This window comes from Scyliorhinus torazame, chromosome 8 (genome assembly GCF_047496885.1).
Source record: "Scyliorhinus torazame isolate Kashiwa2021f chromosome 8, sScyTor2.1, whole genome shotgun sequence".
Lineage (NCBI taxonomy): Eukaryota > Metazoa > Chordata > Chondrichthyes > Carcharhiniformes > Scyliorhinidae > Scyliorhinus > Scyliorhinus torazame.
The window spans coordinates 162,759,360-162,777,725 of NC_092714.1; the positions used below are offsets into that span (position 1 = coordinate 162,759,360).

The 18,366-nt window shown below is 51.3% G+C and overlaps 1 protein-coding gene across 1 annotated transcript in view; it reads left to right on the plus strand.

Annotated features, from left to right (window-relative positions):
* Nucleotides 1–18,366, plus strand: part of LOC140428891 (synaptonemal complex protein 2-like) — a 573,438-nt gene that overhangs the window by 228,207 nt on the left and 326,865 nt on the right. The window contains exon 6 of the mRNA XM_072515538.1: nucleotides 4,407–4,549. Within this exon, the coding sequence (XP_072371639.1) occupies nucleotides 4,407–4,549 (143 nt within the window). The remainder of the gene's footprint in view (nucleotides 1–4,406; nucleotides 4,550–18,366) is intronic.

An 18,366-nucleotide genomic window follows, 5' to 3' on the forward strand; every position in this document is an offset into this window, starting at 1 on the left:
AGGCAATTGAACTCCAATGTACGGAGGCTCCTAAATATCACCATGATACCCTCAGAGGGAGGGGCGGCAATGGATGCGGAGAAAGCCTTTGACTGGGTGGAATGGGAGTACCTGTGGGAAGTGGTAAGAAGGTTCGGATTTGGTAAGGCATAGGTTGGGTCCAGCTACTCTATCAGGCCCCAGTGGCAAGTGTGTGCACGAACAGGGCGAGGTCGGAACACTTTAGGCTCCACCGGGGGACAAGGCAGGAGTGCCCCCTCTCCCCGTTATTATTTGCCCTTGCGATAGAGCTGCTGGCTATCGCGTTGCAGACTTCAAAGAACTGGCGTGGGTTGGTTCGGCGGGGGGGGGGGGAAGGAACATCGGGTCTCGCTTTATGCGGATGATCTGCTCCTGTATATTTCGGACCCACTAGAGGGGATGGGGAGGTCATGCAGATTCTGAGGGACTTTGGCAATTTCTCGGTGTACACACTAAACGAGAAGAAAAGCAAGATGTTCGTGATCCAATCTAAGGGGCAGGAAAAGGGACTGGGAGAGCTTCCGCTGAAATTGGTCGAGAAGAGCTTTCTGTACCTAGGGATACAGGTGGCTCGAAAGTGGGATGCCCTCCACAAGCTTAATCTATTTCAGCTGGTAGAGCAGATGGAGGGGAATTTCAAAAGATGGGACATTCTCCCGCTATCTCTAGCGGGGAGGATACTGACCATTAAGATGATGGTCCTCCCTAGATTTCTGTTCGTCTTCCAATGCCTTTCCATCTTCATCCCTAAGTCCTTCTTTAAGCGAGTGAACAAGATCATCTCGGGATTCGTATGGGCAAATAAGACCATGCGAGTAAAGGGACTGTACTTGGAGCGCAGTTGAGGAGGTGGGGTGGGATGGCGCTGCCGAACCTTTGCAGTTACTATTGGGCGGCTAACATCGCCATGATTAGGAAATGGGTTTTGGGGGAGGGGTCGACGTGGGAGCGGTTAGATGCAGCCTCATGTAAAGGTACCAGCCTAGGGGCACTTGTAACGACACCTCTGCCGTTCTCGCCGGCCCGCTACTCCTCTAGTCCGGTGGTGGTGGCGGCATTAAAGATCTGGGGTCAGTGGAGAAGGCACAGGGGGCTGGAGGGAGCCTCAGTCTGGACCCCGATACGCAACAATTTGTCCCAGGCAGGATAGATGGAGGGTTTCAAAGCTGGCATAGGGCAGGCATTAAAAGGATGGGGGACCTGCTCATAGATGGGACCTTCCCCAGCCTGAAAACGCTGGAGGAGAAATTCAGCTTGCCCCCTGGAAACGCTTTTTGATACCTTCAGGTACGCTCCTTTCTAAAAAAGCAGGTGGTATCATTTCCGCTGCTACCCCCATGCAGGATACAGGATAGGGTGGTCTCCGGCACCTTGGTAGGGGAGTGGAAGGTTTCGGACATTTACCGGGAACTCCAGGAGGCGGAGGAAGCCCCAGCGGAGGAGCTTAAGGGCAAATGGGAGGAGGAGCTAGGAGGGAGCTGGATGCGGGCCTGTGAGCGGACACCCTAAACAGGGTCAATTCCTCCTCATCATGTGCCAGGCTTAGTTTAATCCAGTTTAAGGTGGTCCACCAGGCACACATGACGGCAACTAGGATAAGCAAGCTCTTTGGGGTTGAGGATAAAAGTGTGAGGTGTGCGGGAAGCCCTGCAGATCATGTCCACATGTTCTGGGCATGCCCGGCTCTTGAGGGAATCTGGCACGTATTTGCTGAGGCGAAGTCCAAGATCTTAGGCACGGGGGGGGGTGCCGAGTCCAGAGATACCGATCTTTGGTGTGTCAGACGATCCGGGAGTTCATGAAGCGAAAGAGGCCGACGTTTTGGCCTTTGCCCCCCTGGTAGCCCGGAGACAGATCCTTTTAATGTGGAGGAACTCAAAGCCTCCGAGTGTAGAGACCTGGGGTAGTGACATGGCTGGGTTTCTCAGTTTCGAGAAAATAAAGTTTGCCTTGACGGGTCCATGGCGGGGTTCTCTCGGAGGTGGCAGCCGTTCCTTGACTTTCTAGGAGACCAGTAAAGGTCAGAAGCAGCAGAATCCTGGGGGGAGGGGGGAATCGTTACTTTGTATTGTTCCTTTCTTTGTATATATGGTCAACATTTGTTTTTTTTCTTTTTTCTGTTATTTGTTGCATACAGTTATGCAAAAATTATGTTTTTTGACAAAAATTTGAATACAAATAATTTAAAAAATAAGAATAGACCAAATGTATGAAGCTCTCCGAGAAATTATACTTTTGAAGGAGTTTAAAAATTCAATTCCTGATGTCGCGAGAACTCATGTGGAAGAGCAGAGGGTTAAAACTGCGAGGTTAGCAGCAGAAATGGCAGATGATTCTGAATTAGTTCATAAATCAAAGATTGGTTTCCGACATCAGTTTCAGCCTGTGAGAGATAGAAATTGGGGACATGAGAAATATTCAAGTGGTAAAGGTAAAGGAGATCTGATGGGAGATAATAAGGAGAGTGTACCTCAGATTAAAAAAGAAATCCAGGAGGGTGGAAGAGAAATGAAAAGTTTCAAATGTTTTCACTATGATAAATTAGGCCATGTAAAATGTCACAGAGTTGGTGGTTGAAGAAAAGCACTGGGAAGGCTGATGTTGTAAAACAGGATAAGACAGTGGGGTTTGTCAAAGTGGTAAAGATACGCCCAAGTCACTTTCGTTGACCAATCAATCGGACAGGGACGAATGGTCTCACGGGTGTGAAAGCAAAAGTTATTGGGGAGTTTCAAATACCCTCAACACGAAGGGAAATAATGCGATTTCTTGGTATGAGTGGATTTGATCGAACATTTGTGCAAAATCTTTGTAGCGTGGTTGCTCCACTGGTGGACTTGCTGAAGAAACTTCGAAAATTTCAGTGGACAGCGGAGTTTCAACAGGCATTTGACTGCCTGAAATCTGTGATAACCAATGCTACTATGTTGGAGAATTACAAGGGACTCTGTAATCAGATTGAACTAAAGTATTTGACTTTAAAGAGAAATACCGAAGCGCAGGGAAATGGATGGATCGTGCAAAGACCTTCTTGTCCAAAGAGACTGTCAATCGTGAAGGATTCTAGTTGGAGGAAGAAGAACGAAAATTGACTCTGTTATTATTAAATGTTTGCGTGTTTTGTTTTGTTAAAAAAAACATATTCATTGTCCATATTTCTTAAAGGAAAATGAAAAGGTGAAAAATTAAACCATCTTGAAGTTGATGGTTTATTTTTTTTCTTGGGGGGAGGTGTCATGTGAGTCCTTTAGGAAATAGCTGTTTATAAAAATAACTAGTGGATGTGCCTTTAAGAAATGGGTGTTTATCAGTGATGTCAGAGTGGGTGGAGCTGGGCTGTCTGTCTGCTTTTACTTTCGCTTTAGGCTGTTTGCTACAGGGTGTGTTTAGTTTGGTTTTGCAGATTGGAAACTGTATCCAGCAAAACCAGGTGTAATTCTGATTTCTTTCTGCTGAAAGGAATGTCTTCAAATCACTTGCTAGTTCAAAAGTGATAACTGCTCTCAGTAGTGAATTTAAACTTGATCTCTCTGTTAAAAAGGGTTTTTTGTCTTATGGATGTTAATAAGGAAAGATTAAGATTTACTTATAAAATATTGTATCTATGGGGAAGATTGGTGTTGATAGTTGTTCAGATGTTTACTGTGGGTTTATAAAGTGTTACCTGGTTTCATAAATAAACATTGTTTTAATTTAAAAGTACTGTAGATTTCTGTTGCATCACACCTGCAGAGTAAGCCCGCGTGTTCCCCATAACCACAATCTATTAAACGTTGTGGGTCAGGTGGACTCCATGATACATTTTGGAGTTCTCTAAACCCTGGTCCATAACACTGGGCTGCCAGTCTCATTTCCAAGCGGTCACCCACCTCCTTGATCGAGTCCACCGCCCGGGCCAGGTCCTCCAAACTTTCCTCCTGCTGCTGGGTGAACTTCTCATTCTGGAAGCTCACCAACAGGCCCATTGACCACTGAGTTGGCACGGCCGGACCCTGCCCTTCCGCCATCTCCGCATCCGTTGTCCGCTCCGCACTTGCCTCAACCAACTGGTTCGCTTTTTTCCGAGCACTTCTGGACCACAGCTCCATAAACTAGGGATCTGTAACTTTGCGCACTGTAAGTTTCTATGATTTAATAAAAAGCAGCCAAAATGTATTCATACTCACAAATGGAACTGCAGAATTTCAACTCATTACATTTCCATTGAAACCTGATCTGCTTTTACTCAATTTCGAAAAGAAACTCCATAAATTAAACACTGAAACATTACAAAACTAAAAAAACTTAACAAAGTTGGAAACTAATGTATACAAATTAAAGTGCTCTGTTCAAGTTTTGAGAAATATTTGATCCAGTTTGTCAATTGACTTCATTCTTTATTACAGATTATAATTTGCAGGTTGCCATAACAGAAAGTCTGTGTAGAATGACATCCGAGACTCAGAGGCAAGAACTGGCTGACCGTTGGTTTTGCATGGATTTCATTGCTGATGCATTTAGAAGAATCAAGGATTCTGAATTTGAAACAGTAAGGACAAATATTTAATAAAATTAGCACATAACTTCAAATATTCAGCAGGCCAATCAACAAAACTGGTGAGAGAAACAAAGTCACCGTTTCAGTTTGATGATGCTTTCCCTATCCTGACTAGCCATATGTGCTGAAAATATCAGTTGCAGAAGATAGAGCTCTGGTTTTTTTGAACTTGAGCAATACTGAGACACATCTATTTAGTTGAGAGCACATTTATTGGTATCGTCACCACACAGGTCATTTATGTATAGAATGCTGGTCTGGAAGGTGGGATGAGGTGGCGGGGGGTGGACTTGCGGGTAGAAGGTGGATGACCTGTGATGACGCTGCTGCAACAATACATGTTGGAGCTGGCGGCCTCGTGAGCACTGAATCCTTTGTCTCTTGTCTCAGATGCAATGCATCTTCTAGCCCTCTCAGCAAATGCTGAAAGCAAACTTTGGAATTCACAGAATAGAGAACTTATGGAAAAGCTTAATTTGTAAGCGACATTCAGTGGCACGAACATACATCAGAATTAAGTAACTGGGCATAATTGGCTTGTCCATCAATGTTTGGGAATGTTTTTAAAAAAAATATATTTTATTAAAATTTTTCAAACAAAAATTTTTCCCGTTTTTACAACTCAACAAGGGATTATACATTAACTGGTAAATAACATTATTTAAATAATATAGTGAACTAACAACAAAAACTAAAAAGAAAAACTAATAGCAAAAACACAGAATAGTGCTCCCCCCCCCTCCCCCCTGGGTTGCTGCTGCTGTCATTTCTATCTTTTCCTTATCGTTCCGCGAGATAGTCAAGGAACGGTTGCCACCGCCAGGAGAACCCCTGAGCCGATCCTCTCAACGCAAATTTTATTCGTTCCAATCTTATGAACCCTGCCATGTCGTTTATCCAGGCCTCCACGCCTGGGGGTTTTGCTTCCTTCCACATGAGTAGAATCCTACGCCGGGCTACTAGGCCAAAATATCGGCCTCTTTCGCCTATAGCTAACCCCCAGCCTGGCTTGACCCGGACCTTCACCACCTTTGAGATTACCCTTGCCACGCCCCCCCAGAACTCATGCAGTGCTGGACACGACCAGAACATGTGTGTGTGGTTTGCCGAGCTTCCCGAGCACCTCCCACACCTGTCCTCCACCCCGAAAAACCTGCTCAGTCTTGCTCTATGTAGGACCTTAAATTGAATCAGGCTAAGCCTGGCACACGAGGACGAGGAATTTACCCGACTCAGGGCGTCCACCCATAGCCCCTCCTCGATCTCTTCCCTCAGCTCTTCTTCCCATTTTTCCTTCAGCTCCTCTATCATCGCCTCCCCCCTTGTCCCTCATCTCCCGGTATATTTCGGACACTTTGCCCTCTCCAACCCATGCCCCCGAAATCACTCTATCTTGGATCCCCTGCGTCGGGAGCTGCGGAAATTCCCTCACCTGTTGCCTCGCAAATGCCCTCACTTGCATATACCGGAAGGCGTTCCCCGGGGGCAACTTATATTTTTCTTTTAGCGCTCCCAGACTTGCAAACGTCCCGTCTATAAACAGGTCTCTCAGCTTCCTAATTCCTGTTCGCTGCCAACACTGGAACCCCCTATCCATCCTCCCTGGGACAAACCTGTGGTTATTCCTTATCGGGGACCACACCGAGGCACCTGTCACTCCCCTGTGTCGCCTCCACTGCCCCCAGATCCTCAAAGTTGCCACCACCACTGGGTTTGTAGTGTACCTTTTCGGGGAGAACAGCAGCGGTGCCGTCACCAGCGCTTTTAGGCTCGTTCCCTTACAGGACGCCATCACCAGCTTCTTCCACGTTGCTCACTCTTCCTCCCTCATCCACTTACAGACCATCGACATATTGGCGGCCCAATAGTAGTCGCTCAAACTCGGCAGCGCCAGTCCCCCTCTGTGCCTACTGCGCTGCAGGAACCCCCTCTTTACTCTTGGGGTCTTTCCTGCCCACACAAAGCTCGTAATGCTCCTGTCTATTTTTTTTTAAAAAGGCCTTTGTGATCAGAATGGGGAGGCACTGAAACACGAAAAGAAACCTCGGGAGAACCACCATTTTAACTGCCTGCACTCTGCCCGCCAGCGACAGCGGCACCATATCCCACCTCTTAAAGTCCTCCTCCATCTGCTCCACCAGTCGCGTCAGGTTAAGTCTATGCAGGGTTCCCCAGTTCCTGGCCACCTGGATCCCCAGGTATCGGAAGTTCCTTTCCACTCTCCTCAGCGGCAGAGCATCTATCCCCCTTCTCTGTTCCCCGGGGTGCATTACAAAAAGCTTGCTCTTCCCCATATTTAGTTTGTATCCCGAGAACTCTCCAAACTCCCTAAGTATCTGCATTACTTCTGGCATCCCCTCTACCGGGTCCGCAACGTATAGCAGTAGATCATCTGCATGGAGCGACACTCGGTATTCCCCTCCCCCTCTAAGCACCCCCCTCCATTTCTTAGAATCCCTCAGCGCTATGGCCAGTGGTTCAATTGCCAACGCGAACAGTAACGGGGACAGTGGACACCCTTGTCTTGTACCCCGATCTTTGCCGGTTTGTGACTACGCTTGCCACCGGGGCCCCATATAAGAGTCTGACCCATCTAATAAACCCCTCACCGAACCCAAACCTCTTCAGCACCTCCCACAGGTAGTCCCACTCCACCCTATCGAATGCCTTCTCTGCATCCATCGCCGCCACTATCTCTGCCTCCCCCTCCGGTGGGGGCGTCATCATCACCCCCAGCAGCCTTCGTACATTAATATTCAGTTGTCTCGGCTTCCGGTTGCGGCGATGACCAGCTAAGCCGCACGTTTCCGCGGCTCCAGCCCGAACGGACCTTCGGGCTCTTTTAAGAGCCCCAACGGGGAATTTTTTCGGGACGAAACCCGGTGTGGGGTGAGACAACAGGGAGTCCCCCCCAACGAAAAAGAAAAATATCGGCAGCGGCGGCCAGATCGCGAAGAATCCTCGAGGACAGGGGCAGAAGAAAAAAGGAGCAAGATGGTGGCAGAGAGAGCCCAGGCGACATGGGGGCCGGACCAAGACGAATTTTTGAGACGGTATGTGGAGCTGCTTAAGAAGGAGGTGCTGGCCCCGATGCTACAGGCAATTGAGGGGCTGAAGGAGACACAAAAGACCCAGGAGCTGGAGCTCCGCGTGGTGGAGCAGAAGGTGACGGACAGCGAAGACGAGATCCTGGGCCTGGCGGTCAAAACGCAGACGCACGAGGCGCTCCACAAAAAGTGCATTGAAAGGATTGAAGTCCTTGAAAACAGATCACGGAGGAAGAACCTTCGAATCCTGGGTCTCCCCGAGGGAGTGGAAGGAGCGGACGGCGGGGCTTACGTGAGCACGATGCTACGCTCGCTAATGGGAGCTGAGGCCCCCTCGGGCCCCTTGGAAGTGGAAGGGGCTCATCGGGTCCCTGCGAGGAGACCAAAGGCGGGAGAACCACCTAGGGCGACGATCGTGCGATTTCATCGCTTCAATGACAGAGAGGTGGTTCTGAGATGGGCCAAAAAGGTACAAAGTAGTAGATGGGAGAATGCGGTGGTATGGGTGTACCAGGATTGGAGTACGGAGGTGGCGAGAAGGAGGGCGAGTTTTAATCGAGCCAAGGAGGTGCTACACAAGAAGAAGGTGAAGTTCGGGATGCTGCAGCCGGCACGACTGTGGGTCACGCACCAGGAGAGGCATCACTACTTCGAAACGGCGGAAGAAGCATGGACCTTCATTAAAAACGAGAAACTGGATCCGAACTGAGGGACTGATGTTAGAGGGGAAATGACAATGCCGATGTATATAGATATGTAAATTGGGGAGGGGGGGACACTAAGAAATGTGGGTGCCGGTGGGGGGGGAAGAAGAGACATAGGCGGGGGATGGGGAATGGGAGTGGGGCGGCAGAGGGAGCTGCGCCACAAGGGGCGGGACAACTATAAAGAACACGGGGCTTACTGTTCTTGTTCCCGCGCCAGAAAGATGATGGCGGGAAGATAGGCGCAAGGTAGATGGGAGTTCCCCACACGGGGGGGTCAAGGAGAGAGCGGGAGAAGCCGGGGTCAGTTGAAGTCAGCTGACTTTCGGAAGCAATATGGGGGAGCCATCATGCTAGATGGGGATCTAGCGGGGGGGGGGGGGGGGGGGGGGGGGGAGGATAACTGGGTTGCTGCTGCAGAAATCAAAGAGGAACTGGTAAAAGAAAGGGTGGTCGGGGCTGGAATACGCCGCCTGGGGAACGGGTGGGTGCGCGGAACCGGGACGTGGGACTGGCCTAGAGAGGGTGATGGCTAGTCGACACGGGAAGGGGGCAGGTAGCCCCCCAGTTTGGCTGATCACGTGGAACGTGAGAGGCCTAAATGGGCCGATTAAAAGGGCCCGAGTGTTCGCGCACTTGAAAGGACTGAGGGCAGACGTGGCTATGCTTCAGGAGACGCACCTGAAGGTGGCGGACCAAGTTAGGTTAAGGAAAGGATGGGTGGGACAGGTGTTCCACTCAGGGCTGGATGCAAAGAACAGAGGGGTGGCCATACTGGTGGGGAAACGAGTGTCATTCGAAGCTAGAAACATTGTAGCAGACAGCGGAGGCAGATATGTGATGGTGAGTGGCAGACTGGAGGGAATGGAGGTCGTGTTGGTTAACGTATATGCCCCGAATTGGGATGATGCGGGATTTATGAAGCGGATGCTGGGACGTATCCCAGACCTGGAGGTAGGAAACCTGATAATGGGGGACTTCAACATCGTGTTGGACCCAGGGTTAGATAGATCTAGATCTAGGACCGGAAGAAGGCCGGCAGCGGCCAAGGTGCTTAGGGGGTTTATGGACCAAATGGGGGGAGTGGATCCGTGGCGATTTGTTAGGCCGAAGGCCAAAATGTTCTCCTTCTTCTCCCATGTTCACAAGGTGTATTCTCGGATAGATTTCTTTGTTTTGGGAAGGTCACTGATCTCGAGGGTGGAAGGAACTGAGTATTCAGCCATAGCTGTTTCAGATCATGCCCCACACTGGGTGGACCTGGAACTAGGAGAGGAGAGGGAGCAGCGTTCACTCTGGCGACTGGATGTGGGATTACTGGTGGATGAGGGAGTCTGCGGAAGGGTGCGGGGATGTATCGAAAGATACCTGGAGGCCAATAATGACGGGGAGATCCGAGTGGGAGTAGTATGGGAAGCACTAAAGGCGGTGGTCAGAGGAGAGCTGATCTCCATCAGGGCCCACAAGGGGAAAATAGAGGCCAAGGAAAGGGAAAGACTACTGGGGGAGATTTTGAGGGTAGATAAAGAATACGCGGAGGCCCCGGAGGAAGGACTATACAGGGAGAGGCGACGACTCCAGATGGAGTTTGACCTGTTGACCACAAGGAGGGCGGAGGCACAGTGGAGGAAGGCACAGGGGATGAGATATGAATATGGGGAAAAGGCGAGTCGCCTGTTGGCCCATCAGCTGCGAAAGAGGAACGCGGCGAGGTAGATAGGGGGAATTAGAGATGAAAAGGGAGCTACGGTGCGGAGAGCAGGGAAGATAAACGAGGTGTTTAAGACATTTTACGAGAGACTGTATAGGTCCCAACCCCCGGAGGGAAAAGAGGAGATGCGGCAGTTTTTGGAATAATTAAGGTTCCCGAGGGTGGAGGAGCAGGAGGTGGAAGGCCTGGGGGCGCCGATTGGGGTGGACGAGGTTACCAAGGGGCTGGGGAACATGCAGGCAGGGAAGGCCCCGGGACCAGATGGGTTCCCCGTGGAATTTTATAGAAAATATGTGGACTTGTTGGCCCCGCTGCTGGTAAGGACCTTTAACGAGGCCAGAGAAGAGGGGACCCTACCCCCGACAATGTCGGAGGCGACGATATCGCTAATCTTGAAGCGGGATAAAGATCCACTGCAGTGCGGGTCCTATAGGCCTATCTCACTGCTAAATGTGGACGCCAAGTTGCTAGCAAAGGTGCTGGCAATGAGGATAGAGGATTGTGTCCCGGGGGTGGTGCACGAAGACCAGACAGGGTTCGTAAAGGGGAGACAACTAAATGTCAACGTGCGACGGCTATTAGGGGTGATAATGATGCCGCCAGTAGAGGGGGAGGCAGAGATAGTGGCGGCAATGGATGCAGAGAAGGCATTTGATAGGGTGGAGTGGGAGTATCTATGGGAGGTGCTGAGGAGGTTCGGGTTCGGGGACGGGTTTGTTAGCTAGGTTAAACTCCTGTATGGGACCCCAACGGCAAGTGTGGTCACAGGTCGGCAAAGGTCGGAGTATTTTCGACTATACAGGGGAACAAGACAGGGATGCCCGTTGTCCCCGTTACTGTTCGCGTTGGCAATTGAACCACTGGCCATAGCGCTGAGAGACTCCAGAAAATGGAGAGGGGTGATTAGAGGGGGAGAGGAACACCGAGTGTCACTCTACGTGGATGACTTACTGCTGTATGTGACGGACCCAGTGGGGGGGATGACAGAGGTCATGCAGATATTGAGGGAGTTTGGAGATTTCTCGGGATATAGGCTTAACATGGGAAAGAGTGAGCTTTTTGTGATACACCCGGGGGACCAGAGTAGAGGGATCGATGGCCTACTGCTAAGGAGAGTGGAAAGAAACTTCCGATACCTGGGGATTCAGATAGCCAGGAGCTGGGGAACCTTACACAGACTTAATCTGACACGACTGGTGGAACAAATGGAAGAGGATTTCAAAAGGTGGGACATACAGCCGCTGTCACTGGCTCCCCGCACCCCTCTCTGTCGCCTCCACTGTCCCCATATGTTCAGTGTTGCCGCCACCACCGGGTTTGTGGTGTACTTTTTCGGTGAGAACGGTAGCGGCGCCGTCACCAGTGCCTCTAGACTCGTCCCTTTACAGGACCTACTCTCCAGCCTTTTCCACGCCGCTCCCTCACCCTCCATCATCCATCTACGTATCATTGCCACATTGGTGGCCCAATAATAATCTCCCAAGTTCGGTAGTGCCAGTCCTCCTCTGTCCCTACTGCGCTGAAGGAACGCCCTCCTTACTCTCGGAACTTTCCCTGCCCACACAAAGCTCGTAATGCTCCTATCTATTTTACTAAAAAAGGTCCTGGTGATTAAAATAGGGAGACATTGAAATACAAATAAGAACCTCGGGAGGACCATCATCTTAATTGCTTGCACCCTGCCCGCCAGCGATAAAGGCTGCATGTCCCACCTCTTAAAGTCCTCCTCCATTTGTTCTACCAGCTGTGTCAGATTAAGTCTGTGCAAGGTTCCCCAGCTCCTAGCGATCTGAATCCCCAAATATCGGAAGTTTCTTTCCACTATCCTTAGCGGTAAGCCTTCTATCTCTCTACTCTGGTCCCCTGGATGTATCACATATAATTCACTCTTCCCCATGTTTAACCTATACCCCGAAAATTCCCCAAACCTCCTCAAGATTCGTATAACCTCTATCATCCCCCCCGCTGGGTCCGACACGTATAGCAATAGGTCATCCGCGTATAACGAGACTCGGTGTTCTTCTCCCCCTCTAGTCACCCCTCTCCATTTCCTGGAGTCTCTCAGCGCCATGGCCAGAGGTTCAATTGCCAGCGCAAACAACAATGGAGACAGCGGGCATCCCTGTCTTGTTCCCCTATATAATCGGAAATACTCCGATATATGTCGACCTGTAACTACGCTTGCCGTTGGTGCCCCATAAAGTAGTCTAACCCAGCGAATAAATCCGTTCCCAAACCCAAATCTCCTTAACACTTCCCATAAATAGAACATAGAACATAGAACATAGAACAATACAGCGCAGTACAGGCCCTTCGGCCCACGATGTTGCACCGAAACAAAAGCCATCTAACCTACACTATGCCATTATCATCCATATGTTTATCCAATAAACTTTTAAATACTCCCACTCCACCCTATCAAATGCCTTCTCTGCGTCCATTGCCGCCACTATCTCTGCCTCCCCCTCCACTGAGGGCATCATTATCACCCCTAATAGCCGTCGCACGTTAACATTCAATTGTCTCCCTTTTACGAACCCTGTCTGGTCTTCGTGCACCACCCCTGGGACACAGTCCTCTATCCTCGATGCCAGCACCTTTGCTAGCAGTTTGGCATCCACGTTCAATAGTGAAATAGGTCTATAGGACCCACACTGCATCGGATCTTTGTCCCTCTTCAAAATTAGCGATATCGTCGCCTCCGACATTGTCGGGGGTAGTGTCCCCCTTCCCTGGCCTCATTGAACGTCCTCGCCAACAACGGGGCCAACAAGTCCACATATTTTCTGTAGAATTCCACCGGCCCCGGGGCCTTCCCTGCTTGCATACTTCCCAGTCCCTTAATAACCTCGTCCACCTCAAACGGCGCCCCCAGGCCTGCCACCGCCTGCTCCTCCACTTTCGGGAACCTCAACTGGTCCAGGAACTGCCGCATCCCCTCCTCTCCCTCTGGGGGCTGAGACCTATACAGTTCTTCATAAAAGGTCTTAAACACCTCATTTATCTTTCCTGCCCTTCGCACAGTGTCTCCCCTTTCATCCCTAATTCCTCCTATCTCCCTCGCTGCTGCCCTCTTTCGCAGTTGGTGCGCCAACAGGCGACTAGCCTTTTCCCCATATTCATACCTCCTCCCCTGTGCCTTCCTCCACAGTACCTCCGCCTTTCTGGTGGTCAGAAGGTCAAACTCGGTCTGCAGTCGTTTCCTCTCCCTGTACAGCTCCTCCTCCGGGGTCTCTGCAAATTCCCTGTCCACCCTTAAAATCTCCCCCAGTAATCTATCCCTTTCCTTGGCCTCTGTTTTCCTTTTGTGGGCCCCAATAGAAATCAGCTCTCCTCTGACCACCGCTTTTAGTGCTTCCCAGACCACTCCCACAGGGACCTCGCCGTCGTCATTGACCTCCAGGTATCTCTCGATACACCCCCTCACTCTTGCACACACTCTCTCATCCGCCATCAGTCCCACATCTATTCGCCAGAGTGTTCTCTGCTCCCTGTCCTCTCCTACTTCCAGGTCCACCCAATGTGGGGCATGATCCGAAACCGCTATGGCTGAGTATTCAGCTTCTTCCACCCTAGAGATCAACGACCTTCCTAAAACAAAAAAATCTATCCGGGAGTACACTTTATGGACGTGGGAGAAGAAGGAATACTCCCTAGCCCTGGGTCTAAGAAATCGCCATGGATCCACTCCCCCCATTTGGTCCATAAACCCCTTAAGTACCTTGGCCGCTGCCGGCCTTCTTCCAGTCCTTGAGCTGGATCTATCTAGCCCCGGGTCCAGCACCGTATTGAAGTCCCCTCCTAAAATCAAATTTCCTGCCTCCAGGTCCGGAATACGCCCCAGCATCCGTCTCATGAACCCCGCATCGTCCCAATTTGGGGCATACACATTAACCAACACGACCTCTATTCCCTCCAGCCTACCACTCACCATTACATATCTACCGCCACTATCTGCTACGATGTTCTTTGCTTCAAATGCTACCCGTTTCCCCACCAAAATGGCCACCCCTCTGTTCTTTGCGTCCAGTCCTGAGTGGAACACCTGTCCCACCCATCCTTTCCTTAGCCTAACTTGGTCCGCCACCTTTAGGTGCGTCTCTTGGAGCATAACCACGTCTGCCCTTAGTCCTTTCAAATGCGCGAGCGCTCGGGCCCTTTTTATCGGTCCATTCAGGCCTCTCACGTTCCACGTGATCAGCCTCACTGGGGGGCTACCTGCCCCCCTCCCGTGTCGACTAGCCATTACCTTCTCTAGGCCAGTCCCATATCCTGCCTCCGCGCTCCCGCTCGCTCCCCCAGCGTCGCATTCCGCCCCCGACCACCCTCTCTTTAGCCATTTCCTTTTGGATTTCCGCAGCAGCAACCCAGTTGTCCCCTCCCCCCCCCCCCCTCCCCCGCTAGATCCCTATCTAGCTTGATTGCTCCCCGCATATCACTTCCGTAATTCAGCTGACTTCAACTGACCCCGGCTACTCCTGCTCGCTCCTCGACCCCCCCGGTGTGAGGGAACTCCCATCCGCCTTGCGCCTGTTTTCCCGCCTTATTCTTTCTGGCGCGGGAACATCCCTTTACCTGACCTGCCTCTTATGGCGCAGCTCCCTTTCCCCTCCCCCTCTCCTTCCCCATTCTCCGACTATGTCCCGCCTCTCCCCCCTCACCGGCGCCCACATTTCCCCAGTGTCCCCCCCCTTCCCTGTTTACTTCTCGATTAACTTTCACCATCCCATTAACAAAAACAATAATAACAACAATAACAGTTCCCTGCAGCATCAGTCCCTCAGTCCCGGTCCAGTTTCTCTTCATTGATGAAGGACCATGCTTCCTCCGCCGTCTCAAAATAATAGTGTCTCTCCTGATGCGTGACCCATAGTCTTGCCGGCTGCAGCATCCCAAACTTCACCTTCCTTTTGTGCAAAACCTCTTTGGCTCGGTTGAAGCTCGCCCTCCTTCTCGCCACCTCCGCACTCCAATCCTGGTAGATCCTTACCACCGCATTCTCACATCTGCTACTCCGCACCTTTTTAGCCCATCTCAGGACCTCTTCTCTGTCCTTAAGGCGGTAGAATCGCACGATTATCGCCCTCGGTGGTTCTCCCGCTTTTGGTCTTCTCGCCGGGATCCGATTTGCCCACTCCACCTCCATGGGGCCCGCAGGGGCCTCAGCACCCATCAGTGAGCTCAGCATCTTACTTGCGTACGCTCCACAGTCCACTCCTTCCACACCCTCCGGGAGACCTAGTATCCTAAGGTTCTTCCTTCGCGCTCCATTTTCAAGGGCCTCAATCCTGTCAGCACACTTTTTATGAAGTGCCTCGTGCGTCTGAGTCTTGACCGCCAGGCCCAGGACCTCGTCCTCAATACCTGACACCTTCTGCTCCACCACGCCAAGTTCAGTCTCCTGGGTCTTTAAAGTCTCCTTAAGCCCCTCAATTGCCTGTAACAACGGGGTCATTACCTCCTTCTTCAGCAGGTCCACGCACCGTCTCACCACCTCGTCCTGCTCAGGCCCCCATGTCACCTGTGGTTTCTCCGCCGCCATTTTGTTCCACTCCCTCTGACCTTCTGGTTGCAGATTCTTCGGGCTGCAGCCGCCGCCGCCGGTTTTTCCCTCCGTCCTTCGGGGGGGACTCCCTTCCCTCGCGCCTCGCACCGGGTTTTTCGGCCGTCCAAGGGGCTTAAAAGAGCCCGAAGTTCCGTCGGAGCTGGAGCCGCCGAAACGTGCGGCTAGCTCATCCCTGCCGCAACCGGAAGCTCCGTGATCAACCATTCCTGATGTTCCCGATTTGCCTTTGTAGATCCCGCAACTGAGGGATGACCAAGTCATCTGGCTGGGGCTCAGCAGAGTCCGAGCCTCAGTAGTCCTCCAGGTGTCAGATCCCCAGGACGTACTGGCTATGAATGCTGTGGATCATCAGAAGTGAGCAGCTCACCAGTCAGTGACCCAGAAGCCTGTCTCCTACTCATTTCCACTAAGGTGTGAGTCTCTACACTGGTGAATGCTGCGGGTGGCAGCTCTGTTTCTCCTCAGTGGTAATGTCAGAATTCGGCAGAGTTGCTCTCCTGGCTGGTCTATAAAGCCGCACTGGCCTGTTGGACTTCCCTGCAAGGGAAGAGAGATGGTGGCACGGTGGCATCGTGGTCAGCACTGCTGCCTCACAGCACCAAGGATCCGGGTTCAATTCTGGCCTTGGATGACTGTCTGTGTGGAGTTTCACTTTGTCTCTGTCTGCGTGGGCTTCCCCAGGGTGCTCTGGGTTCCTGCCACAGTCAAAGACATGGGGCTGGATTCTCCGCACCCCCGCACCGAAATCGCGACCAGCGCGGGGGCGGAGAATCCACTTTCACGCCGTAATCGGACCCGGCGCCGGTTCGGCGATTCTCCGGGCCCCCAAAATCTGGTTCAGCAATTTTCTGGGCCCCGAAAATCGGTGTCACCGCGGAGTACACCGCGCAGCTGGGGAGCCATTGCCAGAGGTCCACCCAGCAATCCTCCGCTCCCGACCGGATAAGTTCCCGACAGTGTGGAACTAACCACCTATTGCCGGTCGGGATGCTGGCTTGGCGGCTGTGGACTCAATCCATGGCCGCCCTGGTTGGGGGCAGGCGAATCGGAGACCAGGAGTGGCCTTATAGGCTGCAAGGGATTCAATGTGCAGGGGTTGAGGCGCGTAGCCGATCGGGGGTTTATTTTTTTGTTTGGCTTCGCGGTCCGAGTCCGCCATGGAGCACAGCGCGCCTTCTGGAGGCCGCCGCCGTGGGCATGCGTGGACTCTGAACCGGAAATGCGAGGGCCCGTTTCTGCAGCAAAAGCTGCGAGATTCACTCCGGGTCCCTGTAGCCCCCTGCAAGGTAATGAATTCGTTGAACTGATTTGTAGGAATTTTTGGAGTAAAACTCCACCGTTTTTACGCCGGCGTGGGGACATAGTTTCATTTTGGTAGAATCCAACCCATGCAGGTTAAGTGGATTAGCCATGCTAAATTGCCCTTTGGTGTCCAAAGATGTGCACCTTAGGTAGGGTTACGTGAATAGGATGGGGGAGTGGGCCTAGGTAGGGTGCTCCTTCAGAGGGTCAGTGTAGACTTGAATGGCCAAATGGCCTCCTTCTGCACTGTAGGGATTCCATGGTATTGTGTATATGGCAGGGGCATGAGGATGGGAGAGTGAAAACTCATGTGAGGCTGGTCAGATGGATGTGTGCGTTGTGGGTCCTCACATGGTTAACTTAATCTGGCTGCAGGGAGGAGGTAATTTATCTTCTTCCTGCATTGTGCCGTGAGCTTGCACTTGCCAATGCTGCCACTGCTTCCCATGTGGGGTTCGTGAACTTGCTGGTTGGACTTCTGCCAAGCTTGAGGGTACAGGATATCCTGCCTCTGCTCCCACCCCATCTAGCATTCTGATGAGTGCTCTCTCTGAAATCCTCAGGGCAGCCATTCGCCGGACTGGACTTGGAAAAAGTGCTGGGATGCGTTTAAATGGGGGGTCGCCCTGACTGAAGATCTCAAGTCAGGGCGGGTGATTCAGTGTCAGCTCCACTGGTGCGGCGTGGAATTTGTGAATTTGTTTTTGCAATTAGGCATAATGCAGCGCGAAATGTCTCCACGATGCTGCTGGTAGGATACTTTGCGTTTTCCTCGTCCGATATGACACTGAGCCATAATAATGGAAAATTCCACCCACAGAGATCATGTTTCGAGTCCGTATGACTTTTCTTTCGAGCTGAAGAGAGCTAGAAATGTGATGAAAAGTCGCACTTCTTTTCTTCTCCAGACCAAATTCTCAACTGCACATCCTGTCAATGTCTCACTCTGCATTCCATTGCTCTGAAAGCTCATCACCACCTTTTTGAGAGCAATTAGGGATGGGCAAAACTGCAGGCCGGTGACACTTACATCCCATTTTGAAGAAAATGTGTGGCAAAATATTGAAAACAATTCTGCATGTGTGAAGGAGCGGGATTCTCCGGTCCTCCAGCTTTTCCGTGGACCTACGTTTTTCGTGGACGGCGCACCCTCGCTAGCAGCGGGATTCTCTGTTCCCACCACCTGCCAATGGGATTTCCCATTGTGGCCACCCCACACCACTGGGAAACCCGCAGGCGTGGGTGCACTGGCAGCGCAATGGAGAATCCCGCCGGGAGTGAATCCAGCCCCATGTTTTTCACAGTAAGTTGCAAAATGATGGAAACTTTCTGGGACGTTTCTCATTGGCAGAACACCATCCTTCGTTTATAAATTTATTCTGCATTCACTTATAAAAAGTACCAGTAACCTCAGCAAGAACATTTGACATTCTAGCTGTGAATGATTTTTTAAAAAAGTGTTGCCATGAATGACAGAA